This window comes from Cervus elaphus, chromosome 9 (genome assembly GCF_910594005.1).
Source record: "Cervus elaphus chromosome 9, mCerEla1.1, whole genome shotgun sequence".
In the NCBI taxonomy this organism is placed as follows: Eukaryota; Metazoa; Chordata; class Mammalia; order Artiodactyla; family Cervidae; genus Cervus; species Cervus elaphus.
In genome coordinates this window covers 24,642,598-24,670,149 of record NC_057823.1, presented here as the reverse complement: position 1 = coordinate 24,670,149, position 27,552 = coordinate 24,642,598, and the positions used below count along the sequence as shown (strand labels likewise).

The 27,552-nt window shown below is 44.8% G+C and overlaps 1 protein-coding gene across 9 annotated transcripts in view; it reads right to left on the bottom strand.

Annotated features, from left to right (window-relative positions):
- Window positions 1-10,385: 10,385 nt before the first annotated feature.
- P4HA2 (prolyl 4-hydroxylase subunit alpha 2) overlaps window positions 10,386-27,552 on the bottom strand; it is a 32,516-nt gene continuing 15,349 nt past the window's right edge. For 5 of the 9 annotated variants that reach the window (XM_043912154.1, XM_043912155.1, XM_043912153.1 and 2 more), the window contains 10 exons: window positions 26,092-26,331; window positions 24,645-24,838; window positions 23,686-23,862; window positions 20,326-20,396; window positions 19,986-20,085; window positions 16,137-16,190; window positions 15,543-15,608; window positions 13,742-13,810; window positions 13,253-13,349; window positions 10,386-10,848 (listed from right to left, as the gene is read on the bottom strand). In XM_043912154.1, coding sequence (XP_043768089.1) covers window positions 10,778-10,848; window positions 13,253-13,349; window positions 13,742-13,810; window positions 15,543-15,608; window positions 16,137-16,190; window positions 19,986-20,085; window positions 20,326-20,396; window positions 23,686-23,862; window positions 24,645-24,838; window positions 26,092-26,331 — 1,139 coding nt within the window. In that variant the 3' untranslated portion in view covers window positions 10,386-10,777. Of the gene's footprint in view, window positions 10,849-13,252; window positions 13,350-13,741; window positions 13,811-15,157; window positions 15,323-15,542; window positions 15,609-15,657; window positions 15,718-16,136; window positions 16,191-19,985; window positions 20,086-20,325; window positions 20,397-23,685; window positions 23,863-24,644; window positions 24,839-26,091; window positions 26,332-27,552 lie in introns of those variants that run through there. The other 4 variants (XM_043912158.1, XM_043912152.1, XM_043912159.1 and 1 more) reach the window with 3 other exon arrangements.

The following is a 27,552-nucleotide window of genomic DNA, read 5'->3' as shown; positions in this document are numbered from 1 at the left end:
GGAAACGCTGTGGGGGGATAAATTAGGAGTTTGGGATTCATATATACACACTACTATATATAAAATAGACAACCAACAAGAATCTACTGTATAGCACAGGAAGCTCTACTCAATATTCTGTAATAACCTATGTGGAAAAAGAATTTGAAAGAGAATGCATATACGTACATGTATAACTGAATCACTCTGCTGTACACCTGAAACTAACACAACACTATACATCAACTATATTCCAACATAAAATAAAAATTAAAATTTCAAAAAGAACTTCTTTTAAAAAAAATATTCACACCAGATTTTACTGTATTCCCAAGGTGGAAGAAACTCAAATGTCTATCAAAAGTAGAACACATAAAGAAACCATGGTATACTAGTTTCTATCCAATTAAGTACCATGGAGTACTTAAAAGGAATGAACTATACAAACTACAGAAGATACACAAAAATAATATTGATATATCTTAAAAACAAAGCACTGAATAAAATAAACTAGACCAAATAGACCACATAGTGTATAAGTTCATGAATATAAACTTTTAAAATTAAAGTATATTGCTAAGTTATAAAATTGAACTATCTCACGAAACTACTACATTTAAAAATATAGTTCTATATACTAAGAACAGAAAAATCTTCAAGATATACTATTAACGAAAGTAAACTATAGAACAATATGTTTAATGTGATTTTATTTATGTAAAACAGATAACTTAGGGACTTTCCTGGTAATCTAGAAGCTAAGCATTTGGGCTCCCCCTGCAAGGGGCCCAAGTTCAATCTCTGGTCAGGGAACTAGATCCTACATGCCACAACTAAGAGTTTGAATGCTACAGCTAACGATTTCACATGCTGCAACTAAAAGATCCCATATGCTGTGACAAAGACCCCAAGTACTGCAACTAAGACCCAGTGCAGCCAAAAATTTTTAAGACAACTTATTTGCATGATATATATCTGAGACACTGTTCAATAAAACTTACTGCAATAATGAAAATTTCTAAAATCTACTGTTTAATTCAGTAGGCAAGTGGCTGCTGAACACTTAAAATGTAGTTAATACAACTGAGGAACTGAATTTTTAGTTTAATTTGAATTATTTTCAATTTAATAATTGTGGCTAGGGTCTACAGTTTGGACAGTGCCTATGCTCACTCAGTCATGTCCAACTCTTTGCAGCCCCTTGGACTGTAGCCAGCCAGGTTCCTCTGTTCCTGGGGCTTTTCGCTAGGCTCCTCTGTCCATGGGATTTTTCAGACAAGAATACTAGAGTGGGTTGCCATTTCCTTCTCTGGAGTTTTCATCCCAACCCAGGGATCGTACCCACATCTCCTAAGGCTCCTGTATTGCAGGTGGTTCTTTACCTGCGGAGCCACTGGGGAAGCCCCCCTGTTTTAAATTTTAAAAATTAATTTAAATTAATATTAAAAAGCAGAGACATTACTTTGCCAACAAAGTTCTGTCTAGTCAAGGCTATGGTTTTTCCAGTAATCATGTATGGATGTGAGAGTTGGACTATAAGGAAAGCTGAGCACCAAAAGAATTGATGCTTTTGAACTGTGGTGTTTGGAGAAGACTCCTGAGAGTCCCTTGGACTGCAAGGAGATCCAACCAGTCCATCCTAAAGGAGATCAATCTTGATTGTTCATTGGAAGGACTGATGTTGAAGCTGAAACTCCAATATTTTGGCCATCTGATGTGAGGAGCTGACTCATTGGAAAAGGCCCTGATGCTGGGAAAGATTGAGGGCAGGAGGAGAAGGGGACGACAGAGGATGAGATGGCTGGATGGCACCACCAACTCAATAGGCATGAGTTTGGGTAAACTCCAGGAGCTGGTGATGGACAGGGAGGCCTGGCATGCTGCGGTTCATGGGGTTGCAAAGAGTCGGACACAATTGCACAACTGAACTGAACTCGGTTTTGCCTAAATTATTTAGCAGTAATGTTCACGATCTTTATGTAATTAATGATGTAAAAACTAAGGCTCTTTTTCTCATGGGTAAAATGAGAAGTACATACCTAAACTCCAAGATTAATAAAACTACTAAGAACAAAATGGAAACAAATCATCAATTTCCTGGTGCATTAAGAAAAAATCAAAACAATGGGAAAAAAAGTTCACATTAGTTATAAATAACAGTGGAGCGAAGCTGGAATCTGGGATCACACAGGAGTTTGTAGCTGGGAGAAATGATCAATCACGTTTGCTATTCACAAACACTGGCAAAACAAAAACAGGAACCACTTAAGGAAAGGATAATGGATCAAGTTTGGGATATATTAACATGGAAGAACCTGTGGGCACTGTAAGCAGAGCTTATAGCTGCTAGCCAGAGAGTAATGAACGCTGGAATTAAAGATTTAAGAGTTGTCAATACATGGGCAGTATTTGGAAATCATAAGCCTTCAGGAAAGCAAAATGGCTACAAAGCAATTCTGAGCCATAACTGAGAACTGATAAAGAACAACCAGGGCAGTCAAAAAGACAGAAGAAAAACCAGTAGACAATTGGTTTGGCCTTTCATGGAAGAGAAGGTTTTGTTTTTAAGTGACTAATGTTTCCTTAGGTTTCATTTCTATTAAAAAAAAAAGGCAAAACAAAACACAATGTACATTGGGACTTCCCTGAAGGTCCAGTGGTTGAGGTGTCACCCTGCCAAGGCAGGGGCCCAGGTTTAATGTCTGGTCAGGGAACTAAGATTCTGCATGTGTTGAGCAGCACAGTCAAAGACAAGAACAGAAGAAATAACTAGACCTAAATCAGGAGTGTGGTCCGTCTCAAAGTAGCCCTCACTGACCATTAAGGGAGTAACTCTGGAACTGAGAAATCACTGACTACTGGCCCTACAAACCATCAAAGAAGGAAGGTTCTGCTAAAACAACAAAGTTGAACCCTAACTCAGGTCTATCATTCTTGCCTCCTTACTCAGGGCTTTTACCAAGCACCTGGCCGCAGACTTGTTCTGAAGAAAAGAAGAGCAGGCTACACTCTCACTCATAAGCACTTTCTGAAAGGTCTGCATCAGACCCTGATCTCTGACCAGGCTAAAGTAGATCTCATGTGGACTGTGATACACAAAATCTACACAGTTAATAGGAAATCCTCTTCTTTGGATTCCAGGCTTATCATTCTTGATTCTACTTCTAAAGACCAAGTTTCTATAAGTAAGTCTGGAGGTGGATTAATTTGAGTTACTTGTCAATGGAGACTGGAATACAATGCATTCTCACAGAAAAGCTGTAAATCTGATGCATATCTATGAAAACACACTTTTTCATTTTATCACTTGAGGAAATCCTAACTCAAAATCTGAATTGCTGAACCACAGCATGTCTGGGAAACTTAGAAACCATAGGCAAAAATTAGTGTGCACCTTTTAAGGGAGAAAGTCCTTAATTTTATAAGATTCACAAGAGGATCTGTCACCCCAAAGGCTAATAGCCACAATCACTTTTTTTTTCCTACCTCAGGCCTTATTTATGAGCATTCATTGAATAATTTGTGACACCCATTCCAGAGTTATGTGAAAGTTCCAAGTAGATATGTTCACTAGGAAGCTGGACCTAAGAGTCTAGAACAAAAGTCAAGAGAGAGATGTGAGTGAAGTTTAAGAAATCATAAGCACATAAATGATTGTTACAGCATTGAGAGTAAGAAAGAGCCTTCCTTTTAAAGTATAGTACTGTTAAAAGGAAACATGAACATACACAGGAGAAATGCGGGCCAACGAAGAAAAGTTAGCAAAAGAGGCTGGGAAAGAAAGAAAAATAAAAAATCATTCCTTCATCGGATGAGAAAAAGTCAGAAGTGTCTACTACTAAGTATGACCACTAGGAGGCCCCTGAACACCTCACCAGACAATTTCAGGGAATTAGTTACGGTAGATTTACCATGTCAAAAAATAAAGAATAGGAGGTAAGAGGACAGTAAATATAGTATAAAGTTTTAAGTAGCTCGCCAGTGAAATCAAGACAGACAAGAGGACAGCTGTGGGCCCATCAAGGGATTTGGTTACAACTTCAGTGAGGCCTGCGCTGTGCTGTGCTTAGTCGCTAAGGTCTGCAAATTCATGAAGCAAGGGAAAGAAGTCTTTTCACAGAAGAGAGTATTATCAGTAACCGGAGACCACCTGGTGGGTTGCTACTATTACAAAACCACTTTCAGAAACACACCGAAAAAGTCCTTTAAAATACTAAACTTTGGGTTTGCCAAATACCCCTGACCTCGCACCTACTCTCTTAACCCCCAAACATTTCATACAGAAAAAAGTTTTCCCCAAGTTTAGAGAAATAAAAAATCTTCACAAAAGTTTAAAAACCTCTTCAAAGTGGCCTCAGCCTTGGAAATGACGTCCCAGACAGCGCTGGACACTCCCCGACCCTCCCTCAGGGCGCCATCTCCATGCTGCCTGTGCTGTGAGCGCTTCCTCACGGGAACACAGTGCCTCAGGCACATGCACCAAGCTGGCCCGTGCTCGGTCAGGACAGGCCTGAACGGAGAGGCGGGCTAGACGCCCTAAACAGCGGCTACGAAGACTGCATAACCCTCAACGCCGACAGCACCAGCTCTCACCTCAACTGTGGAACACGCACCTCAGGATCAACGCGTTTCCAGAAACCTCTGGCCACACCCTCTCCGCGAAAGCCCCGCCCCTTCCCTCTGACTGCCCACAGGACCCGCCCCATCCGGGTACTTAGCTTGAGGGACGCGTCGCTGGTAGAAAAGCGGGTAGAGACGTCGGGAAAGTAAATTTCCTTCCTTCAGGGGCCTTCCGTTCAAGTTGAGTCAAAACCTAATACACAAAGAAGAATGTCATGTTACAGTGGCGGTGTGTGCTAGGAAGAAAGCAGAGCAGAGGGCGGGAATGAGGATGCAGATGTTCAAGGAAGTTTTGTAAGGTCAGTATGATGAGGTGTCTAAGATGGGGCTTGGTCAGACTGAACGGAATGAGGATAGAAACTCTCTGACCAGTTGGGGAAGAACTTTTCAGGCAGAGGGACCAGCAAGCACAAACGCCTGAGTAGGCCAGTGTGCTGGAGCGAAGGCTGCGGGGAGGGTTGTGGGAACCGAAAGGTGCTCTCAGTCTTCCCCAGCCGTTCGCCCTACCGGTAAGGATTGGACATGCCCACAGGCCGCTCAGCGAGACTCGAAGCCACGCGACTGCCCCTACGAGCCCCCGTCACCTCTGCATAACCAGCGGCCAGGGTGTCGAGAAGGCCTTAGTGGACCCAGGAGCAGGCAAGCAGCTTTCTCCCCCGTGTGAAATAATGATGTTTAGGTTTGGAAGATAATATATAGGATGCCCAGTTAGATTTGAAGTTAACATGGGCAACGAATAATTTTGTAGTATCTCTCGTGCAAAATTATTGGTTATTCATCTGAAATTAAAGTTTAACTGGGTGCCATGTATTTTGTTCGTTAAATCTGGCAACTCTAATTTAGAGTTCAGATGCTAGGTTTGAAAACAAGATCTGTGGTATGCCAAGCCATATTAGAGACTGAGGCAGAAGAAATCCTGTGCTGTTAATGTATGTTTTTGTGTATTTTTTGTTAGTGTTCCCAAGGTAGTAAAATTAGTTGAAAATATTGCAAAATTGAAGATTGGTATATTAAAATTCACATTTTTAAGTTTAAATATTTTATTTATACCAAAAATAAAATTTACTATATTTTCCTGGTTTTAATGGAAGCAAACTCGTCAGTAAAAATTTCAAAACTTTGAAACTCTTGATCAACTTTCTTGACCAAGTGCAATCTTAAATTATCTTAAGTTAGCTTCATTTTACTGATTATTCTTTTGTAGGATACCACTGTGACTCCTATTTAGAAAAAAATTCCCTAGACCACATCCAAGTTTGGATAAGATTATACTAAGAAAACACATGAATCAGTTTCAGATGATTCAGACACAATGCCGATTTTATATTACAAGTCACTGCTATTGTATGCTGCTTAAAATTATTTCAGGTGAAACTGCCACAGGATTTAAGTTATCAGACTTATAACAGATGTATTCACAGAAAATAACTTTTCTCCAGGTAAAAATTCAAAATATCTGAAGACACTTCACTTGCTAAGTCCATATCTAGCATATCTATAATCTCTTTAAATTTCTATTTGATAAAATACTTTTCCTATAATTAATAGACTCATCCAATAATTTGTACATTTCCAATCTCTTTGTTTTCAAATTCAGGAAGTTTATTCATATTTCTTTCTAAGTTTAACATTAGTCAGACATACTTTCAGTTACTTGCTCTCATTTGTTATAAGCAAAATATGCAACCTTTTAAAAACTTTTCCTCAGTTCAAAACATCATCCCAAACAGGTAAGTTGCAAAAAAATTTGTAATGTATTTGCACCACAATGCAATGTTTTAGCATGTTGTCTGTACATGTTGTATTTAGGTTTCAGGATGTTGTATTTTGTCAACTGATGTTATATCTTTTAACATTTAACAAACATCTTTAATTTGTGTGAAGTGCCATGATTGAATTTGATCTTAATGCCCCTCAGGATTATTATTTGTGTTTAATGTAGTTTTTAGATGAGCTTCCCAGATAGCTCAGCGGTGAACAATCTGCCTGCCAATGCAGGAGACACGGGTTAGATCCCTGGGTCAGGAAGATCCCCTGGAGGAGGACATGGCAACCTGACCTAGTAACCTTACCTGGAAAATCCCATGGACAGAGGAGCCTGGTGGGCTACAGTCCATGGAGTCAGAAAGAGTCAGGAATGATCATAATTTTTTAACTGGTCAATAAATTTTATCTGTATCTATCAATGTATCTTCTGTACAGTACTAAAAAGATTATATTTGAAGTCATTGAAAGTAGTCTTTCTGCACATTAAATTATGAGCTGAGAAAGGCAGAAATTTGGCATAATCATTTTGAGGGAAAATAATAGCTTGTGTACCCTGCAATATGGTTATATTAACATAACCCTGGCCTCAAAGATTTTTATTAAGAATTTCATAAGATAGCTCATATTCCCTAATCTCTTCAACAAATCAAAATTTCTATTGTTATAACATTCTTAATGAAAACATAATAATCTGACACACTTGTTTATAATGGGCCACATCTGGTATAGAGAGTAAGGGAAAGAATTTTGTTTATTTTATTCCAAATAGTGTTCCAAATCTAATATGATTTCCTAGCAGCATTATGTATCTCCCAAAATTCGTAAGTTTAAATCTTGACCCCTAGTACCTTGAAATGCAACTCTATTTGGAATTAGGGTCTTAAAGAGATTTAATGTAAAATTAGGTCATATGGGTGGGCCCTAATCCACTATAGCTGGTGTCCTTATAAGAGGAGATTTGGACACAGACAACACATCCAGAGGTGACCATGTGAGAAAGTGGCCATTTGGAAGCCAAGGAGAAAAGCCCCAGGAGAAACCAAACTTCCTGAAACCCGCATCGTGGACTTCTAGCCTCCAGGAACTGTGAGAAAATAAGTTTGTTTTAAACCACCCAGTCTGTGATATTTTGACAGCCCTAGCAAACTAATACATGTTGTAAATTTGTTTTGAATTTTATTAGACAAATAAGGCACAGATTCCTTTTTATTATAGCTGTAGCAACATTACAATGACTATAAGTTCAATTAAATTAAGCTACATACATAGTTTTTGGTTTTTCAGCTTTTAAATTCAACTTATCCTGGATATTAAAACAAGCATCTAAAGTATAACTGACAGAAGTTGGGAAGTTAAAAGGGCATGTGAAAGTTAATTTTAACTAGGCTAGACTGTGGTGACTAGTTGCTTGGTCAAACACTAGATCTTCAGCTCACATAGTAAAATATCAGAGATGTTACCTTAGGCTTACAAAACAAAAAGGACATTTGTGTTAGCAGGCAAAGAAAGGACTATTAAAAAAAAATCAAAAAGTGACAAAAGGGAGAGGAAGATGTAATAGAGGATAGTGAACAAAGCTAGATGATCATCTCTTAAATTTCTAAAGTGGAAAAATCAAAAGATAGCTTTGTAAATATATGATTATAGTCAGAAAAATTAGACAATTGAAAAAGGTTCCCTTAAGGATGCGAGAATAGAGTAGGAAAGCATTATTCATGGTAAACTCTTCTGTTTCTTATTTTTAAAGCCATGTGCATGTATTTTAAACTGAGATTAGCAGAAAAAAAAACAACTCCCACTTATTCTTCAAGACCCAGATCTAACAATGTGGTGCCTACTCCTGGTTAAATGAGACCTCATTCTCCTGTGCTACTCAAGCACTAGGTTCTCTGTTATCAAGCCTTTCAAACTTTACCCATCTATTTATGATCCTGGAGAAGGATGAATCTCAGGTAGGTGAGCCAGAAGTCTGGTTTCTTTTATCCTTTGATTATTTACTGATTCTACGCATGAGATAAAGAGACTGGGTAGCCAGATAAAGAACCCAAGTAACAGGTAACTGCTAAGAGAGAAACCAGCAGAGATCTTGGTGGTCTCAAAGGGCACTGAAAGACAAAAAATTAGATTGTAATTTTTTAGAATACTTAACAAGAGGGAAGAGTATAGAACTCAGTCAACCACTCACCCTGTGTACCCATTAGGACATTTTGTAAATTCTGAAGCTGTGCACAATGCAGAATAAAGAAGCTGAGCAGAAAACCTCTGGGGGAAAAAATGGATTTGAGAAGCAGTGTCTAAATACTAAGGATACAAGGATTAGAATTGTAGAACTGCCAGTGAGACAAATCCAGGGAACACTCTAGGCAGAGAAGTTGCAACTCTCTATTATTCCTCAGATTCCCTTACTCGCTGGCTTCCTGTTAGGTTCTGATGGTGGAAGGCACTAGAGGGAGATTGTATGGCAGTCAATAGGTAACAATTACCCTAGAATCAGTGATTTTTTTGCACGAGAGATGGTTTCATTAAGCCACTAAGACTTAAGGGTTATTTTATTACAGTACCACAAACTTAGTCTATCCTAATAAAATAGGTAAAAAGAATCTCTTTAAGTAGATCCTTGCACCTCATACCATATACAAAAATAAAACCTAGGTGTATTAAATATATAAATGTAAAAGACATGACTATAATACTTTTAGAAAAGAATATAAGAAATATCTTCATGATCTTGAGATATAGAATTTTTTAAACAAGGCATAAAAGCATAAATCTAAAAGGAAAATCCTGATAAATTTGACACAGAAATTAAGATCTTTTGTTCAACAAAAGAACTAGGAATGAAAAGACAAAGTAGAAAAAACATATTTACAAAACATCTAACCAACAAAAAGCTTGTGTTCATAGTATGTTAAAAATTTCGATGAATTAGTAAGAAACAGACAAAATAAAACCTAAATACTAATAAACATACAAAAAGGTGTTCAATGTCATTAATAATCATGTTAAGATAGATAAAACTATCTATATAATAAGCTAGCTAAAATGCAAAATTGTGACACTATCAGATATTGGAGAAGATTGGGATAACAAGAACTTTTACTTGTACCTGGTGACAATGTGCATAACCACTCTGGAATACATTATATGTAAGGTTGAAGACCCACCTACTGAGAGTCAGCATTTCCACTTCTAGGTATATATTCTAAAAAATGTGTTTATTTGCACCAGAAATCACATATAAAAATGCAACAGCAGCCTTACTAATAAAAGACTGAAACCAATTCAAATGTCTATCAACAGTAATATTAGTATGATACTGTCCTATGATGGATGCTAATAAAACTGAACTACACAAAGTAACAAAGTACAGCTTCACAACATGAATGAATCCCACAAACAACTATCAAATAAAAGAAGCCAAACACCCCCTAAAATATACTCTTGCTTCCACTACAAAAAGTTCAAAATCAAGGAAAACAAAATAACTACTATTTATTTAGGGATATAGACCTGGATAGTAAAACTACGAAGAAAAGCAAAGGTGTAACTACCACAGATCTGTTGACAGCGGTTACCACTGAGGTACGTGGGGCAGGTCAGTGATAGGATCAGAGGGGCTCCCAGGGGCCCCTGAGGTATAAGTCTGAAAATAATCTCTTCTCTAACCCAGGTGATGGTGACATGGGTCTTCATGCTCTCCTTCATAGTCTTTAAACTGTACATCTGTGTATCACAACCAACTTTGTGTGTATGTCTCAAAATTTTAAAGTAAGAAATTTCAAATTATAACAGCATCACAACCATGGATATACATGGTCTCTATGTTCTCTGAGATGCAAGGAGACTCTCTCTCTCACTTTCCAGAAAGAACACTGAAGCTTAGAGGAAAAACAAGTGTTGAAACCTGGTCTGGAACATCAGGGTTTGCCTCTCAAGTATTCATTATCCAGATTCATTATCCAAATGGTGAACTTGGTAAAAGCTCCCGATCTTAAAAAAAAATACTCCAAATAAGGCTCTTTAAGGCTTCTGGCAGGGACATTTTATTTTTGGTTAAAGCCACATGAATAGAAATTCCATAAAAACAAGCATGTAAACAAGGTATCAGAACTTTGGTTCACTGAAACATCTCACACCTAAAGCATCTGAGGTACAAAAGCACCTTGCTAGGTGCAGACCACCTGACTCTACTCCAACCCTACCCGAGCGTCCAGAGATAGCATAGGCTGGCCAGAGAGGCTGGGACCCAGGTCATCCAGGACCTTCCCTAGTCCACTCTCTACTCCATACAAAACATTCACGCCTCCAGAGACCCGCCTGATGGGACTGGAACATAGACAGGAGTCTGTCACATTGAACTTGAAGACAACACGGACTGTGGGGCCAGGAAGGCGAAGGGCAGAAAATGATGTCAGTCAACTTCTGTCGATCCACACGGCCTCAAGAATTCCTGTCCTCGTTCATGGAACCACTTATTGGAGACTGTGAACAGACAGAAAGTATGTTACAATCCTGTTGGTTAGTTTAGCAGCCAAAATTAATGATTCCTTCATGATGACTCCTACACTAGGCCTGGGAATCAGACATGAGTAAGACTTGGTTTCGGTCATCAAGTTGCTTATGAGCTGGTAAGGAAAACAGATAATTGTACAAAAGTCTGTCAGTGACACAAGATATATGTGTATAGGTTGCCATAGAAACAGAGCTAAAGAGCGTTTAACCACGTGGGAGAGGAGGAAACCCTAGGGCTGGGACAGGAAGCTAAACAGGAGTTATCCAGGGAAGAAAATGGACAGAGCAGGTGGTTCCTATACCAAAGGGGTCTGGGAAGTGGGAACAGGGTGACAGAGAGCAAGGCACGATCCACGCTGGTGTGTGTGTCAAGGACCCCAACAAGCTTGTGTGTGTGGGAAGTGGGAAGAGGATGAGAAAGAGAGCAAGGCACGATCCACGCTGGTGTGTGTGTCAAGGACCCCAACCCCCTACTGGAATGTGGTGGGTGGGAAGTGAGATGGAAGAGACAAGGTAGCCTGTCAGGACTGTGGCAGGCCTGGAGTCCACCTCAGGGGCTCCAGACCAGCAGATCAATCCTGTGAGTAGCAGGAAAGCAGAGCTGGTGCTAGCACTATCACCTGAAGTTGCATCTTAAATGCTCACAAACCACAGTTTTCATTTCATAGACTCATAATGAATTTAGAAAATTATTTTTAATGTACGAATGAAGTCATCATACTTTTAAAATACACTTTGTGATAATTAAATAATACATGTACTTAGCTGAAAAAATAAAATTCTTCTACAAGGCTTATAATGATAAATAGCAATCTCCTACCTATCCCTTCCCACCATCAATCCCCACTTCCACTGAACATTTATTTAACTCCTTTGTCTCTTCTGATATTTATCCTCGTTTTTCTAAATAACATACTTATAATGTTATTTCTTGACTTTCAACTTTAGATCTTATATGTTGATAGTCTACCATGGAAGATGGGAGCTTTGGAATTTTTTACACCACTCTTTAAATACATATTTCCCCTTCCTATCCCCCAATATAGTTATATCACAAGTTCTAGTTAAATTAATATTCAGTATTTACATTATTATCTCATGTAAATATTACTCACACTTGAGCTACCTAATAGACTGTACAGCTGACCCTTGAACAACACATTTGAACTGGGCAAGTCCACTTATATACATGGGTTTTTTAAAAGATTTATCACTTTATTTTTAAAATTTATTTTTTGTTGCACTGGGGTCTTCACTGCTGTGCATGGGCTTTCTCTAGTTGTGGCAAGGGAGGTGCTACTCTCTAGTTGTGGTGTGTGGGTTTCTCATTGAGGCGGCTTCTCTTGTTGAGGAGCACAGACTCCAGGTACATGGGCTTTAGTAGCTGTAGCATGTGGAATCTTCCTGGACCAGGGATCAAACCTGTGTCCCCTGCATTGGCAGCCAGACTCTTAACCACTGGACCACTAGGGAAGTCCTATTTTTTTCAGTAGTAAATACTACAGTACTACATGATCCACAATTGTATGAATTTGTAAATGTAGAACCTTGGATATGGAGGAACCGCATATACGGAGGGCCAACTATAAATTACACATGGATTTTGAACTGTGTAGAGGGTCAGCACCCCTAATCCCTGCTTTATTCAAGGGTCAACTGTATTTCCTTTCTGGTACAACTTTTTTCTTTTTTCTTATTTTCGTTCTCATTTGCTTAATTTTCTGTGAACCTATCACTATTTATCCCCATAACTCTCCAAGAGGGCTATAAATTCATCTCTTTGTGATCACTTCCTCTCACATCCTGCTTCAAGCCTCTCCATGACTCACCACAGCTGCTTCCAAAACAAAGCTCAATTTTCAGCCTCCACAGTTTGATTTCAGCCTCAAGCCTCATCTCTCAGTCTCTGTGCCAGAAGCCTCCCCTTGTGCAAGAGACAAAGGCAGCTGGTCCCCACACCTATGATGTTGGTTTTAGCCTGAGCCTTGTTCCACGTGGGTTCGAGACACCTTTTCCTCTTTCTGTTTACACTTCTTCCCACTGTGACCTCAGAACCCTTGCCAGAGTCCACTCTTCTGGGAGCCATCCTGGACCTAGGATGCCTGTATAGCTATTCTTCCTTGGGGCTTCCTTAGCTCTCTAGGCACCTCTGAAAGCGTTCCCAACCAAATGTCTTAGCACATAACCAGCTGAGTGGACAGCTAACATGGCTGGGTGGGACTACTGGTTATCAAGGAAAAACAAAAACAAAACCCCAAAATCTCCAAAAGGGAGAGTTTTGACTCTGAAAATTCAGCAGCAAGTATCTCTCAGTTCAGAGTCTCAGGCTGACCACCAGAGCCCAGAGGCCACCACCACAACTTAAGCCACTCACCCCACTTGCAGCCCACAAGCACGGGGCAGGCAGCATGTCTTGTTCGGTAGTCACCTTCCCCACTCCGCAGGAGGTTGTACCAGAATACAGCTGTGCCCTGAAAAGAGAAAGCCTGTCATACAACACCCTTAGATACTGGGCTCAAGGATCTGATGCTGAGTACCCCAGAGCCCCCTCTGAGCAGAAACACTCTCACTCTCCTCTGTTCAGGGGCACAGGACTCTGGGACTCCAGCGTAGAGAAGATCCCCAGAAAGCTCCTACCCCTCATGGTGGAGTAGATACTGAGACTCTCACCTGGCCCTCAAGGAATTTCCCTCTCCAGTCCATCCCCCAAGGTGAAGGCCTAGACCACAGGTCAGGGTTCAGGCAGGAAATGGCTAAGGTCCCTCAAAGTGATAGTCGAGCAAGCCAGGGAACTGGACTAGGAGACAGGAATGAGGTCTGGGCCCTGCACTTCAACCTTTGACCCCCAAGAACCAGAACTTACCTTCTTAGGCCAAATTGCAGCCCCCAGATCAGGAAAGACGGTGGCACCACCAGCTTCTACATCACTCATCTGGGAATACAAGACACAGAGCTTGGCCCCCCTTCTACTCAATACTCTCGGAGCAACTGAGCCACAAAGGACATGATAAAGTATGTGCATTGTCCTCCTCTGAGCATCAGTAGCTCCACCACCAGCCCTCTGACCAAGAAAGGCTCTTCCCACATCCTGCCCCTCCCTAAACCCTGCTTAATCTGAGTGGTTCATCAGGACACTCTCATGCCATGGAGAGAGGTAGGCCTAAGGAGACCCATACCCTGGCTGTCCTCGAATGGGAAAAATCTGAGTCTGTACTGGGAAAATGCCTGACTGACCCCCACCCCCTTTATTCTCATCCAAGCTGGCCCTTGCCTAAGCCAGTGTGCCCTGTGAGCTGCCCTGACCAGGGGCTCCCTGTGGCTTCTATCACCACTGGTGGTCCCAACTCTGCACTGTTTCTCTGGCTTGAGTAACTTGCAGCTCTAGTCAGACCTCCACCTTCCCACAACAGCCACCCTCCCAGGGCCAGCTAGGGTACTCTGTCTCCAGAGGGCCTGCTTCTCCCACAGTAAAACCTCAAACTAAATGGAGCACAATTTCCACAGCAGCAAGGCAGCACTCATGCCCACAGAGCTCAGCTTGTGCCCAAAGCACTACTTCTTTCTCATCTGGCTCTCTTAATTCAAGTTTTTGCCTATAAGGTAATAAAACGTGGAACTAAAATATTTCCACAGGACACATACCAGACAGACTGAAGGGCACCCAACAGACAAATGGTAAATGAGGAAAATGAAAACCCCTGATGGCTTCTCACCAGAATGAGGATCAAATCCAGGCTCTTTTCTAAAACCTGAAGGCCCTGGCAGTCTCCCCAGCCTCTCCCTTTAGCCACCCCAGATTAACACACTATCTCTGAGACACACCACCCTTTTTTCTCTTTTTGCAACATCCCAAGTTCCTTCCCTTTTCCAGGCCTCCACACATTCTCCTCTCTACCAGAAAATCATGTTCTACCAACAAATTTCCACTCACCCTTTAAGTCTCAAATGACATGTTACTTCTCAAGGGAGGCTTTCTCAGAACCTCCACTCTGCATTACTTCTTCAAAGCACATATCACTATGGTAACCAATTACCTCTCCCATGTCTAAAGTCTTTCATATTAGACCATAAGCCCAAGAGAAACCACGCATGTCCTGCTCACCAGCACATGCATAGCAGTCCCCAGAACATAATAACCACACAATAAAACTTAAACAAGACACCAAAGGGGAAAATGGACACAGGCTTCTATCTCTAAGTTACTTCTATGCCTCTTTAGGGATACCTCTTTCAGCCAAGGGGAGAGGAAACTGTTCCTCATGTGAGAGGTAAACCTAACCTTGGCTGGAGTACAGGCAGCAGGTGGGAAGCAGGCAGGCCACTGAGCTCCGGGGAAATGAAGGCAGCTTCATCTAAGAGCACTTCCAGGCCACCTCCTCACTCTGACGCCAAGCAGAGACCTCTCCAGGACACCCGTCCCCAAGTCCAGATTAGCACTGGGCCCCTCAAAAAGGAGCCAGGGATGTAAATCACAGGAGTTGGGAGAAGCACACAAATGGAAACACGGGGCAACACTCTACTCCAGCGAAGAAGGGTGCTGAGAGCCAGGAGGACCCAGCCGCTGAGCAACAGCTGGTGGTATTGGCTCTGATGGGAGCATGTTTAAGAGAGCACTCTGGACCCAGGCTCCCCTTAAGCCCACACATCGCAGGCGTCATACTTACGTAGTTTAAGAACGTGGCCACACGATTCCCCGTCCCTAAACGCTTGAAAGCATCTTGCTCATCTTTCTATAAAATTAAGTGAGAGCACACAGGTGGGCCTGTACCCAGTACTTACATAGTTAAGAAACGTCGCTAACCTATTCCCCTCCGTTTTGAGGCCGCTGTCAAAAGGTCGCTGCAATAGACAACAACTTTCACCCAAGTTTGCAACTGACTTCCCCCGCCACCCACAGGACTGGGGCCAAAAAAGTCGAGGGAAGGTACTAAGCGGGGGTTCCATACATAGGCCTGGACCAGGGGCCAAAGTTGCAAAGGAAATCCTGGCTGGGCATAGAGGAGAAGGGGCAGGAAAGAGTTCACAGAGACCTAGTGATGTCCTCTGCTTCAGAGTCAGGGCAAAGAATGGCAGGGTCGGGTCAGGGGGACCACTCCCAACATCACAGGGGAAACAGCCAGGCTGCACTCGGCTCTGGACTTGGGCTTCTCCAGTAACAAAGAGTGGGCCCTGGTGAGGTGGGGGCGCTAAGGTGAAGGCTACAGCCTTCTCAAATCAGCTAGAGCAGGGCCTTTGAAAAAACCTGAGCGGGGTCTTACCCTGGAGAAGTCAAAATGTGGCTCGTACTGTCCTCCCATTCCATAATTAGCAACCTGGTAGGAAATAACAGCATTGGACTTTGTCAGCAGCATGAACCACCTTGAAGTAGCCCATCTCCCCAGGTAACAACCAGAACCCCGAGGAGCAGCCTCTGTGAGGAGGGTAGCTATGCCCTGCCAGTTTGGGCAGAACAAATGCTACAAACAGGTCTATGGTTGTGTCCAAGAGGAAGGGTGCAGCACAAATGTGGTTTCCCAGAAAGGACATGATGGGCAAGCTGCAGATGGCCACTGTGGAGAAGCTCCAGCCCTTGAGGGACACATGGATGGCAGCAGAGGGAGCCCTCCTTCAGGCAGGGCATGATTATTTGCAAGATAATGAAGTGGTAGTCCAGAAGAATGCCAACAATAAATTCAGAATCTGTTTGTGGGGGGGAGGGCTTTTTTTTCTTTTTAGTACTAGTTTGGGAGCTATTCAGTGCCTGGCCATGCTCCTGCCACCTCTGTCACCAGGCCCCAGAAACTCATCTTGGTCAGGCTGAACAGGACAAACGAATCCCACCCCACCTCATAGTGGTCCGCTGCACGAAATACTTCTGCACCCAAGTGCAGCAGCAGGGCCTGCGCGGCTGGCTGGAGGGGGCCCAAAACTGCTGCTCTCTCTCACTGCCCCCAAGTGAAGCCTGAATCCAGACCTGGGCCTGAGCCACCTCAGGCATCACTAATTGGATCAGAAGTCATAAACACCTTTGTGAACAGTTTACCAGCACAACATAAGTTCTAAGTCACAATGGTTATTTTAGCTTCAGTAGCTAGATGAGAGACTAAGTTCAAGATGAGAGGCAGAATCTGACATGAAAGCTGATGTACCAAATGGTACCACCAATGTCCATCTGGGAACACTTGGCTACTGTGTCTTATGAAACCATAAACACTTTAAGGATTCAACTATTAGTCCTCAGAAAATTAGTTTCATATAAACTTTCTGGTGATTCTAAGAGTCAGGAGAGAGATGCTGCAAAACTGACAATAATGGCCATCTATGAACAGGATGGAGAGAGAGGGAGGACAGGCTTTACAAGAGAGAAAATCCTCCTTTTGGAGTAGAAAACAGTATTTATTGAATGTGATGAAACGTAGTTTTGGGGCAGAATGATTTTTTCAATATCCATAAAAATAAAAACATTGATAAGGAGAATCAGAATCAGTGGAAGAAAACATCCTGTCACACTGCTTTGGCCTTCAAGTGTCCCACACCAAAAATACTATCAACAGTGCAAGGAGGCCTAGTTCAGCAGGTGACCCTGAGACTGAAGATGTATGGAAGGAGAGAAGTGCTAGAGAAGTTGATGAAGTGATATTACAAATGCTTTGTTTTTGGATCCACTATAGCCAAGAACTTGAAGAAAACTTTAAACATGACTGTGATCAGTTTGCCAGTGCATTCAGGAAAGTTCACTTGCTGCTTGTTGCTGGAGGTGCAAGGTATGACTGCATTTTCCAACACTCCCACTTGTTGGATGGAGTGCTTAAACTTTCACTACCTGGGGATAATGAAAGAAGCTGCATTGTTACAGGTGGCTCATCTTTTAGCAGTTGTGAGAGTCACATTTGATCATGGTGTTCAGGCTACTGTACCTATACTATTTAATACCATCCCCAAATAGTCCAAGTGCCATGGGAACTTCTGGATGTGCAGCCATCAGAATCACCATCTGGGAAACTCCAGGCCCCAGACTCATACCTTACATAACAAGAAGCTGTACATCAAAACTGGTTCCTGAGAGGAGGTATTCATTTGTCACAAAAGTATTAAGAGTCAGTCCTTTGAAAGATGTGGGTATTTACGATACTGAGGTCAGAGTGAAGGGGGACAAATGGTTAGAAATCACTTTTTTTGTGAGACTGAGGCATCGAGTCAGCAGAGTCTTCAATCTTCAGGAATTCTGGCAATGCAGACTCTCTTCCACTCTCAGACAGGCCCTCATCCAATTCAAAAGAAAGCCTCAATTGCCCTTTCTTCCAAATGATCTAAAGCAAACACATCAACTACAGATGAGAGTGCCAACAGACAGCAGAAGAACCAGGTCCTTTCCAGAAGCCTGTAATGCTCCCAGGAGGACCCTGGTGGGAAGGCTCTTGCTGGTGCCTAGGCATGTATCACACTGTGCGGAATGTGGAACGAGCACCAGGAGACAGGTTCTGAAACCTAATTTCTTATCCCCTGTCCGTGTAGGATCAAAGCTTTGAACAACACTGGCTGGCAAAGAAAATGCCAAGATAGTTCCTAGAGAATGAAAGCAAACAAAAATGTTCTTCCAAAAGACCCTGACCATAAAAGCCCATACACTGGGAGTTGCAGCGTTCAAAGCCCATTTATCAACTGAGTTACAACATTACAAGAGATCAGTTAAGATGAAGCCAGACCAAGGACAAAGCTGCTGTCTTCTGGGGTTGCATGTGAGATAGGGTACAGCCTGGAAGTCAGCCAGGAGAACAACAAGGGTACAGGCCTTGTACACTCTTTTCAGCCTCTTGGCCCAGGGTACGGAGTCAGCAACCAGATGGAACATCATCCTCAGTAAGGCCATGATGGTCCTAACACTGGCTCTGATTTGCAGGAAGCAATGGTAGATGTCTTAACAACAACACAAAACCTGTTCCAGGAAGGTATGAATCAAAACTACACCAACAGGAATGCACTTGGGGCATGGAGACCCTATCGTTCTTGAAAGGGGTGTGCTCTCCCACCTAACAGGGGAGTGGGAGATGTGGCAGAAGTCCTCTCTCGATGCGCTTGTCTGCAGATCTTACTTAAAAATTAAGACTTACAAACTCAACACTAAGCTCAGTGGAACTGAAAAAATTACATAAAATGGTCACGAAACTAAGATAATCAGCATGCTTAAAAAAAAAAACCCAAAACTCTGGCAGACTTCATACAAATCCATAAAGACAACCTTCAAAATTGGTTTTGGTTGCTGACCCAGCTATGGAGTGGGGAATGAGTGCTGATTTGCTTGGATGTGTCCAGGCAAAAGTTCAGAGAATATTTTCCAAGTGATCTCAGTTCAGTATTCTACTGAGAGCTATGGCTGATCAGTTAAAGTGTGAGATCCTTAATTACACAGAACATCTGGCCAAACAGGTCCAGGAGACTCAAGAAAAAATGCCAGTGAAACTTTTCTGGCAGTGTCTCAGGGCATCACTTTACAGAATTCAGAATCGGGGTTGTTCAGAAGGGAGCATGCACAGTGCTGATTTGCACTCAATAGAACAGAGGACACATTAGTAGGAGCTCTGCCCATAATGTTCAGTATGCTGCTGCCATATGTCTTCACCTCTGAAATAAAAAGCAGGAAGCCAGGGTCCCAGGGAATCACTTAAAATGGAGTACTTCATCTTCACCATCCAACCAATCTAGGCCTCTCACTGCTAAAGTATTACAGAACACTTTACCTCCAAGTGCACTTGACTAAGACTCAGAACCATACGTCTGAATATATTCACAGCTCTTAGAGGTGTCCCTGGAACAATTCAGGATTTTCAGCTTCTGTAGTCAAGACGACGTAAATGGGCCTGCCATACCCACCAATGATCCCTAGCACCTAGTGTGATACTTGGGCACAGAGAAGATATTCAGTTGACATTTGTGAACACTAACTGTTGAATGCCAGTGGGCATACTTAATTTTGGCTTCCCAATAGGAGGCCACTCCATACTCATGGTATCCTATAGTCATACAGTTTTTTGGGCAAGCCGCCCTAGGCCCAGCCCTGAGCACCTTGGGAGATGATCTAGCTAGAAACACTCCCTTCCCAACTCCAGGGTCCCAGGAACAAGCCATACCTGCAACAATTCTGCAGTCTTCACTGTTAGCCCTGTTATGTGCTGCATCCGCAGATTCACCCGAGCCACAACAGGGTCATCGTCCTCCTCCAGCCAGGAGCTACACCAAAACAAGAGGGAGAGAAAAGAAGAAGGGCAAAGCAGACTTAGATGAGGTCCTACACTCTCCCCAGCCTCAGGGCCAGCATGGAAGGCAGCACAGAGTGAAAGTTCCACGTAGGCAGGTGCGGGCGCCAGCAGGGAGGACAACCACCCGAGTCACCCGCCCTCAGTAGGAACTGGGAGGCCCCGGAGCTGGGGCTTGAGCAGCCATCCCTCCACCACCATCACCTTTGCTAACCTTTTGGAAACCCTGTAGCTGGCGACAGTGAGCACACCTGTCTTGGGATCACGAACAGTGGCTCGTGCAAGCTGGAAGGCAGGAAGAAAGGGCACACTTATTCTTTGCCTTGAGTGTTTTCCTGGAGAGACTGGGACCTGATCTGCCAGTCAGACCAGGAGGGGAAGGAGCTCTACAGGTAGTGGCTCTAGCCAAGACCCCTTGATCCTGCAAGCCAGGCCAGGGCAGTGGTCTCCAAATTCCTGTTCTACTGTCAGAGCCTGGCCACTGCCCACCCCTGCTCCCTCCCAGGTCCACGCTGTCTGCAGAATTATGCCTTATGGAGTCTGTTTAGTCCATTGACCCATCTGCCTGGACAGCCCCTTTCTCCCCAGGCCCACACACCACACCTGCCCATGCCTGGCTACTCCCACCACATTCAGACTGTGCTGCCGTCCCTGAGTCTGTCTCGCATGCTCCTCTTAACACAGTCAAGTCCACTGTCCTTCTGAACCTCAGCAACCTCCTCTGCCCAGAAACCTACCCAAACACTCTCCTTCTGCACAGCCCCTGCTGGCCTCCCACTGCACAAGGAACAAAAACAGAAGGCACAGTTTTCACTCCCTTAGGAGCTTTGTAAGGTCAGAAGATAGAGTCAAGGAAAGCAATCTACAAGCAGCAATAAGTGAACGGCGCTGGAAGCCACCCACCTCCACATGCTCACTCATAACACGTACACACCTCACGTATCTCATCTCCCCCAGTTTCCACAGACTGCTGCAGTGATACTCCCAGGAAGGGCCTGCTGCCTGGAGCCAGCCCCCCATGCTCCAGCTGCAGACTGTCTTAACTAGTGCTTACTCATGTGCCTAGCACAATGCCGGGTGACCAAGACATGGCCTCTATCCTCGTACAACTCAGTCGGGGGGAAGGCAGAAAACGAGCTGGGTAGTCACAGCACAGCATGTAGAAGCTGGGAAGCGGGAAGCTCAGTGTCTGGGGAGCACAGTCTACAGGGTCAAGATTGGTTTCCTAAGAGGGTGATGGGGGAACCACTTAGCTGAGATTTGAACGGTAAGCAGGAGTTAGCCAGGCAGGAGAACGTTACAGGAACAGGGAAGGAACAGCAACGCAGGGACCCAGAGGTGGAAATGGATGTGGCATATGACTGTGGATTAGAAGAGAGAGGGAAGAGCTGAGAACAGGCTGAGGCGGCAAGAGGGGGTTGAGCTGGATGTAACCTGTGACCGGTGAGAAGCAGGGGAGGGACACCACAACCTGAGTGTAAGAAAGATCACTGTGGATACACCGTAGAGGGTTGACTAAGGAGGGGTCAGAGCAGGAACAAGGAGGCCAGTGAGGATGTCAGAGAGAGGTCAGGGCAAGAGGTGGCAGAAGGGATGGAGGGGGTGGATGGACCAGAAGGCTGGCCCACCTGGACAGGTGCTGCTGCAGCACATTCGGGTAAGACCCGCTGCACCCAGAATGGAGGGCTCCCCTGAGATCCCACCTGCTGTTCCTTCCTGATGACAACTGCAGCTGTGGCTAGATCCCATCCAAACAAGTGAACCACAGCACTGGCCTGACGCCCACAGGGAGGCTCTGGGCAGCTGTGCTCGGCTCCCAGGGACAGACAGAGCTATTTTGAAAGCAGGCCAGAGACCCGCAGGCAGCTGCCAGGCATTCCCCACAGGCTAAGTTAAGCTCATGGGCCCTACTTCAAAGCCAGGATAGCATCTGTCCCTCACAAGCTCCGGAAAGGAGAGGTCCGCCTATAATAGCCAACATGTGTGGCCCTTCGCAGGGCTTCTATTCCAAGACTAGCTTTCCCAGCCACTCTCCTCTTCAGCCACACCCATGTGCACACATGCACCCAACATGAACACACACACACACAGCAATGTTTCTGCCTTGGTCAGAGGGACAAGGAGGAATCTCTCAGGAGGGTCTGGTACCACAGTGCCTCCCTCACCTGACAGCCAAGAAAGCCGTTTTCCTTCCTGCAGGAATTTGGAGCTGGTCCAGGGAATGGAAGAGCATGGGGGTCTGTGGTCCCCATTCTCCACACACACTGGCTAGACCCTCCCTCAGCAATATCAGTGACCCTAACAAGTGGCTATGAGCCCTGGAGGTCCTAGTACCTCAAAGCAAGGTTGTTCCAAGATGCAGTCCAGGGCCCAGGATGGGAACCTATCTTACTTAGGTCTCTCCAGGAGTGCTGGCCTCCTGGCCTCGACAGTTCTCTTAGAAGCAGAGAAATAGAGGATCTCCAGCTAACTCCTCCTCCTGATCACCAGGAGAAGGGTAGGGAAATGGGAGCAAGCAGTTCTCTTTGAAAGATATCAAATGGGAGAAAATCTTTTATGAACTAGAAATAGAAGAATAATTTTGTAACATGATGATGTATATACAAAACCAACAGCCAACGTGCACACTTACCAGTGAAGTACCAAAGGCATTTCTAGGAAATTCAGGAACAAGACAAAGATTCCTATTATAAAAACTCTCTAGAAGCTCTGGACAATTCAACAAGACAACAGAAACAGAACTATAATGAATAGGAAGGAGAAAACAAAATTTTTCTAATTTGTAGGTGCTAGTACTATATGGACAACCTAAGATAATTAGCTAAAAACCAAAAGAATAAGAAATTAGTTCAACCACTAGCTGTGATCTGCACCGGGTCTATTTCCTTGTGAGTAAAATGAAGATGATGACAGAGCCTGCTGAACAGACACAGCAGTTAACACATGTTAAGGACTTAGAATAGGGCCTGCCACACTTCAGAACTCAGGACACATTAGCTATTATGAAATGTATCTTTACAATCAACAGTTTAGCTTATGATAGTAAGCTAATTTAATAATGTAACCAGTAAAATCATGATGATGAAAGAAACAAAGTGAAGTTACAATAACAATAACAACAACAACAAACCGCCTAGGCATAAATTTAACAAGAGAAGTGGTGGGCTTATGTGAAGAAAATATTTAAAGGTGTGAATAAACAGACCCAGCGTGCTGCTAGATGAGAAGACAGTCCTGCAGGGATACTCATGCTCCTCCAAGTCAATCACTTCTTCACAGTCCTAATCAGGAGCTTCACAGGACCCAGCCTGGCAGTACCCCAGGGCATACTTCCTAAACACTCACCCACACACAGCCACCAACCTGCCCAGGTGCCCTTATTTCCCACCCTTGTCTGTCCACATTGGTTCCCTCCGTGGACCATGACTCCTCAAGGTTAAATCAAGTCTGCAGCACCTTAGTACCCGACGGTGGACTCATGCAAGACATCAGCAGAGGCCAGCTGGGTGAGCAACCAAACTGCCCCATGGCACCTGGACTAAGTGGCCTGAGAAGGAACGGCGGAGACACCTACTTTGGGTTTCGCAATCTCCTTGATCCTCTCGATTTCCTCGTCAGACATGACGTCGTAGTACCTGACGATGTGCGGGCTGTCCCATTCGTCCTCCTCCTTGAAGGGGGCGATGAGCAGCTGCGGCACCCTGTTGCCATGGTGATACCTACAGAAGAGCCTCTTCTGCCTTCGGGGGGTCTGGGGAACACAGAACAACAGGCCCTGAACCGAGTGAGTCCTAACCCTCAGTCCCAGACTAGCTGGCTGCAGACACTGGTCTCAAACCCCATGTCCAGCAGTCGCTCCCTCCCACCTCACCAGACAAGAAAACAAGCCACTCAGTTTGGCTGGCATGAAATGATATGCCACAAATCATGCAGAGGTTCTCCTCTCCCAAGAATACCTCATTTGACAAGTCCTGTGGCAGGGTGTAATTCCTGACCCTTCTCACAGAGATTGTGAGTAGGTGAGGAGGGCTGGGGCAGAGGGGACATCTTTCTAGACAAAGAGCCAGCGGGAGCAAGCAGATACTGGCACAGAGAAGGCCAACAGACTGCCTCACATCTGTGCCACCTCTGTGAGGAAGCATCAGGGTCCCAGGGCTCTCCAAGGCCACTGATACCTCATACCAAGCTCTAGCAACTGTCTTGTCTTTGCTAGAGATCACGACTTCCGTTGCGGCCCAAGGCACATCAAGTCCCATGGGTTTTCTTAGAACAGTGAGTCAGGCAGAAGCTGGCCTCTTGGGATGGGGAGAGGTGCTCAGCAACAACTCAGAGGACTGAAACTCTGCCTGGGACCTCAAGGAAGACAAACCTCCTATCCTGTACCTCGAAGAACATCCACATGTCAGCCTCAGCAGATACTACCAAGGATTGAGAAAACCACCTACAGACAGAGTAACATCTTCCTCACATCTGTCTGTCCAGAGCTGAAATCTAGGTCCACTGCCTGGGCCCTGACCCATCCACGTGTCTCACCAGTTTGACACCCTCCCCACGACAGAGGCTCTCGTAGACATCCCTCTCGGGCAGGTAGTCCACAGGCCTCTCGTATATGCCTTGCTGGGCTGCGAGCTCAGCTTCTGTGTGATTCGATAACATTTTTTCTCTTTCTTCTTCCAACAACCTTTCAAAGTAGTGCAGATTCCCTCCAGCTCGTTCATGGCTCGGGTCTACAAAAGGAAAGAACATGAAGGAAAAGGAAACCACAAACATCTGTTAGGTCATTTAGAGAAATTATTCTGTAAGCGGTTTTCTCTCCCAGCAGCTAACTTGCACGCAGCATTCTGGCTTCCACAGCACCTAAGCGGGGTTTGCTGGTCATAGAGGAAAAGCCAACAGAGGTTCTCTCCACTCTGGTCAGAGATGAGAAAGGAGCAACAAAGCAGGGGGTGGAGGGGATGCTGTGCCACTGATGCTGATCTCCTCTCAGACTTCCCTGGAAATCCTGAGGACACGGGTCCAGAGAAGCAATCCAGAGTTCTGCCTCCTCCTCCCAACTTGGCTGTGTGCTAGCTTCATCCGTGCCCTAGAGTCCATCTGTTCCATTACTGGTGAGCGCATCACACCCTGGCCACAGCAAGAAGGCAGGCTGAAACACCAGCAACAAGAACAGCCACGTGACACTCCCACGGCTTTGTCCTATGGGCCTCACGACACGAAGGAGCGAGCCTGGCAGGGTTACTGAGCCACCCCCTCAGATGAGGAAACTGAAGCCCAAAGATGTGAGGAAATTCATGTGAGGTTATTCAGAGGAGGAACCCAGGTGACCCGACTCCCTGTCCAAGGCTCTTACTGACACAACAGAGTCTACAAAGCTCTCTTCCCACATCCGTCTAACAGACATCCACACTAGCTGGCCTCAGACGCAGAACCCATGAAAAGCAGCAGCAAAAGGAAGTATTTGCTGGCCAGTGAAACCCCAGACTATGACATCCCAAATATTAATAAGAAGAGGAACAAATAGGTTCTTGAGACACAGTGCTTCTCATCTCCTTCAGTCTAACATCACAAGACACTTAAATGACCAAAGCCATGGCAAGTCCATCAGTTAGACCTCAGACCTTTAATAACAGGTCAGGCCACTGTCACTGCAGCAACCCTGAAATACAGCTTGCCTCTTGAGCTATTGTGCTTGTAATAAAGACTCCACTCTACAGGGCAGCAGATAGACTACAAACCTGGATTCCCATTTATAAATGGAATAGAAATCTATGTGCAGGCCTGAATGTACCCATCAGTGACTGGGCAAGGGTTAAGGCCAGAACTGAGGTAGGTAAAGAGCAAGCTGGCAGCTAGCCTGGGCCTGAAAGCAGCAAAGGATTGGTCACCGGCTAGGCAACTGGTCAAACTGGCTTGGTCCCTGACAGCAGCCACCCCTGCCACCTCCCCATCTGCACCTGACCTTCCCCCAGAGGCTCCTTACCAAGGGAGAGCAGGCGGCGGGTGAGCTCCACGGCACGGTGCAGGTCACCCAACTGGAAGACGGCATAGCTCAGGTAGTCCAGCACCTGGGCCTTGGATGTGGTGGCCTCCTCCCCAGCATCGAGCTGCTTTAGTACCTGTTCCATCCACAACACCGTGTGGTAATAGTCGCCTTCATTGTAGGCCGAGCGGCCCATCCCAAAGCAGTCGTCCACACTCAGCACGGCCTGGTACTTGGTTCCTGCAGCCGGAGAGGCACATAGTCAGGCTACAAAGGGTTAGGGAGAGAGATTTCCCCCATTGCAGGAGCCTGGGACCCTGGGACGGGGGGCATCACCCCAGCAGAGGCCCACTAGGATTTCAGACTACACACCTCCAAGGGCCATTGAGTACAGAAAGCACAGCCATGCTGGCCCTGCCTCCGGCTGGGGTGCACAGCCTATCTCCTAGCCTCAGACTCCCCTCTTTCCAAGGGGGATGGGGCCTTTGTTATGGAGGAGCCCAGGACACCCAAGAAGTAGTGTTCAGGAGAGTATAAAGGTCCTGCAAGCTGCACAGGAGATGTCTGCGAGGTAGCTGGCCATTTGAGACTGGAAGTTTAGAAAAAATAACTTGAATATAAAAAACAGAACTGAGGTGGCAGGTAAAGCCATGGATGAAGATAAATGCTTCCAGAAATAAGTGTCAGGAAAGAGAGACACAGTAGCTGAGGCCAGGGCCCCAGAGGCCACCTGTACAGAAACGATGGAGTGAATAACGCTGAAAAGTACCTAAGAGATAGCAGAAGCGGAACAGGAGAGGTGTGACAGATGCCAAGGGAGGTCAAGAAACAAGACTGCAGTGCCAGCTTCGACCACTAGGTGGTGGGGCCCATCAAAGTGAAGGTGTGAGTCACTCAGTCCTGTCCACTCTTTGTAACTCCATCAGCTGTAGCCACCAGGCTCCTCTGTCCACGGAATTCTCCAAGCAAGAATATTGGAGTGGGTAGCCATTCCCTTCTCCAGGGGATTTTCCCAACCCAGGGACTGAACCCAGGTCTCTCACACTGCAGGCAGATTCTTTACCATCTGAGCCACCAGGGTGGGCCCTTGGTAAAGGTCAATTCAGCAGGTCCTCTGACCATAGGTCGTCTGCTGTTGATTCATGCTGGAAGTGACCATGAAGAGTTTCAAGTCAAGAAGGAGATGTGGTGTGTAAGCTATGTGGAGATGCAGGGTTTAAGCTGTGACCCTCCTGGAAAGCAAAGGAACTTCCTTACAACCCAGGCATGGCTGACAATGAAAAGTTGCCTCAGAGTGGGCTCTTTCTGCCTGATATCTAAGATGTCCCGAATGAAACCCCTGCTGCCATGGGTTGGCTTCAGGGGCTGCTCACCAGGATGGCTCAGGAACAGACAATGTAGGACAGGATAGGAAAATGGGGAAAATAAACACCAGACAGAGTTAGCAGGAAGACCATAGAC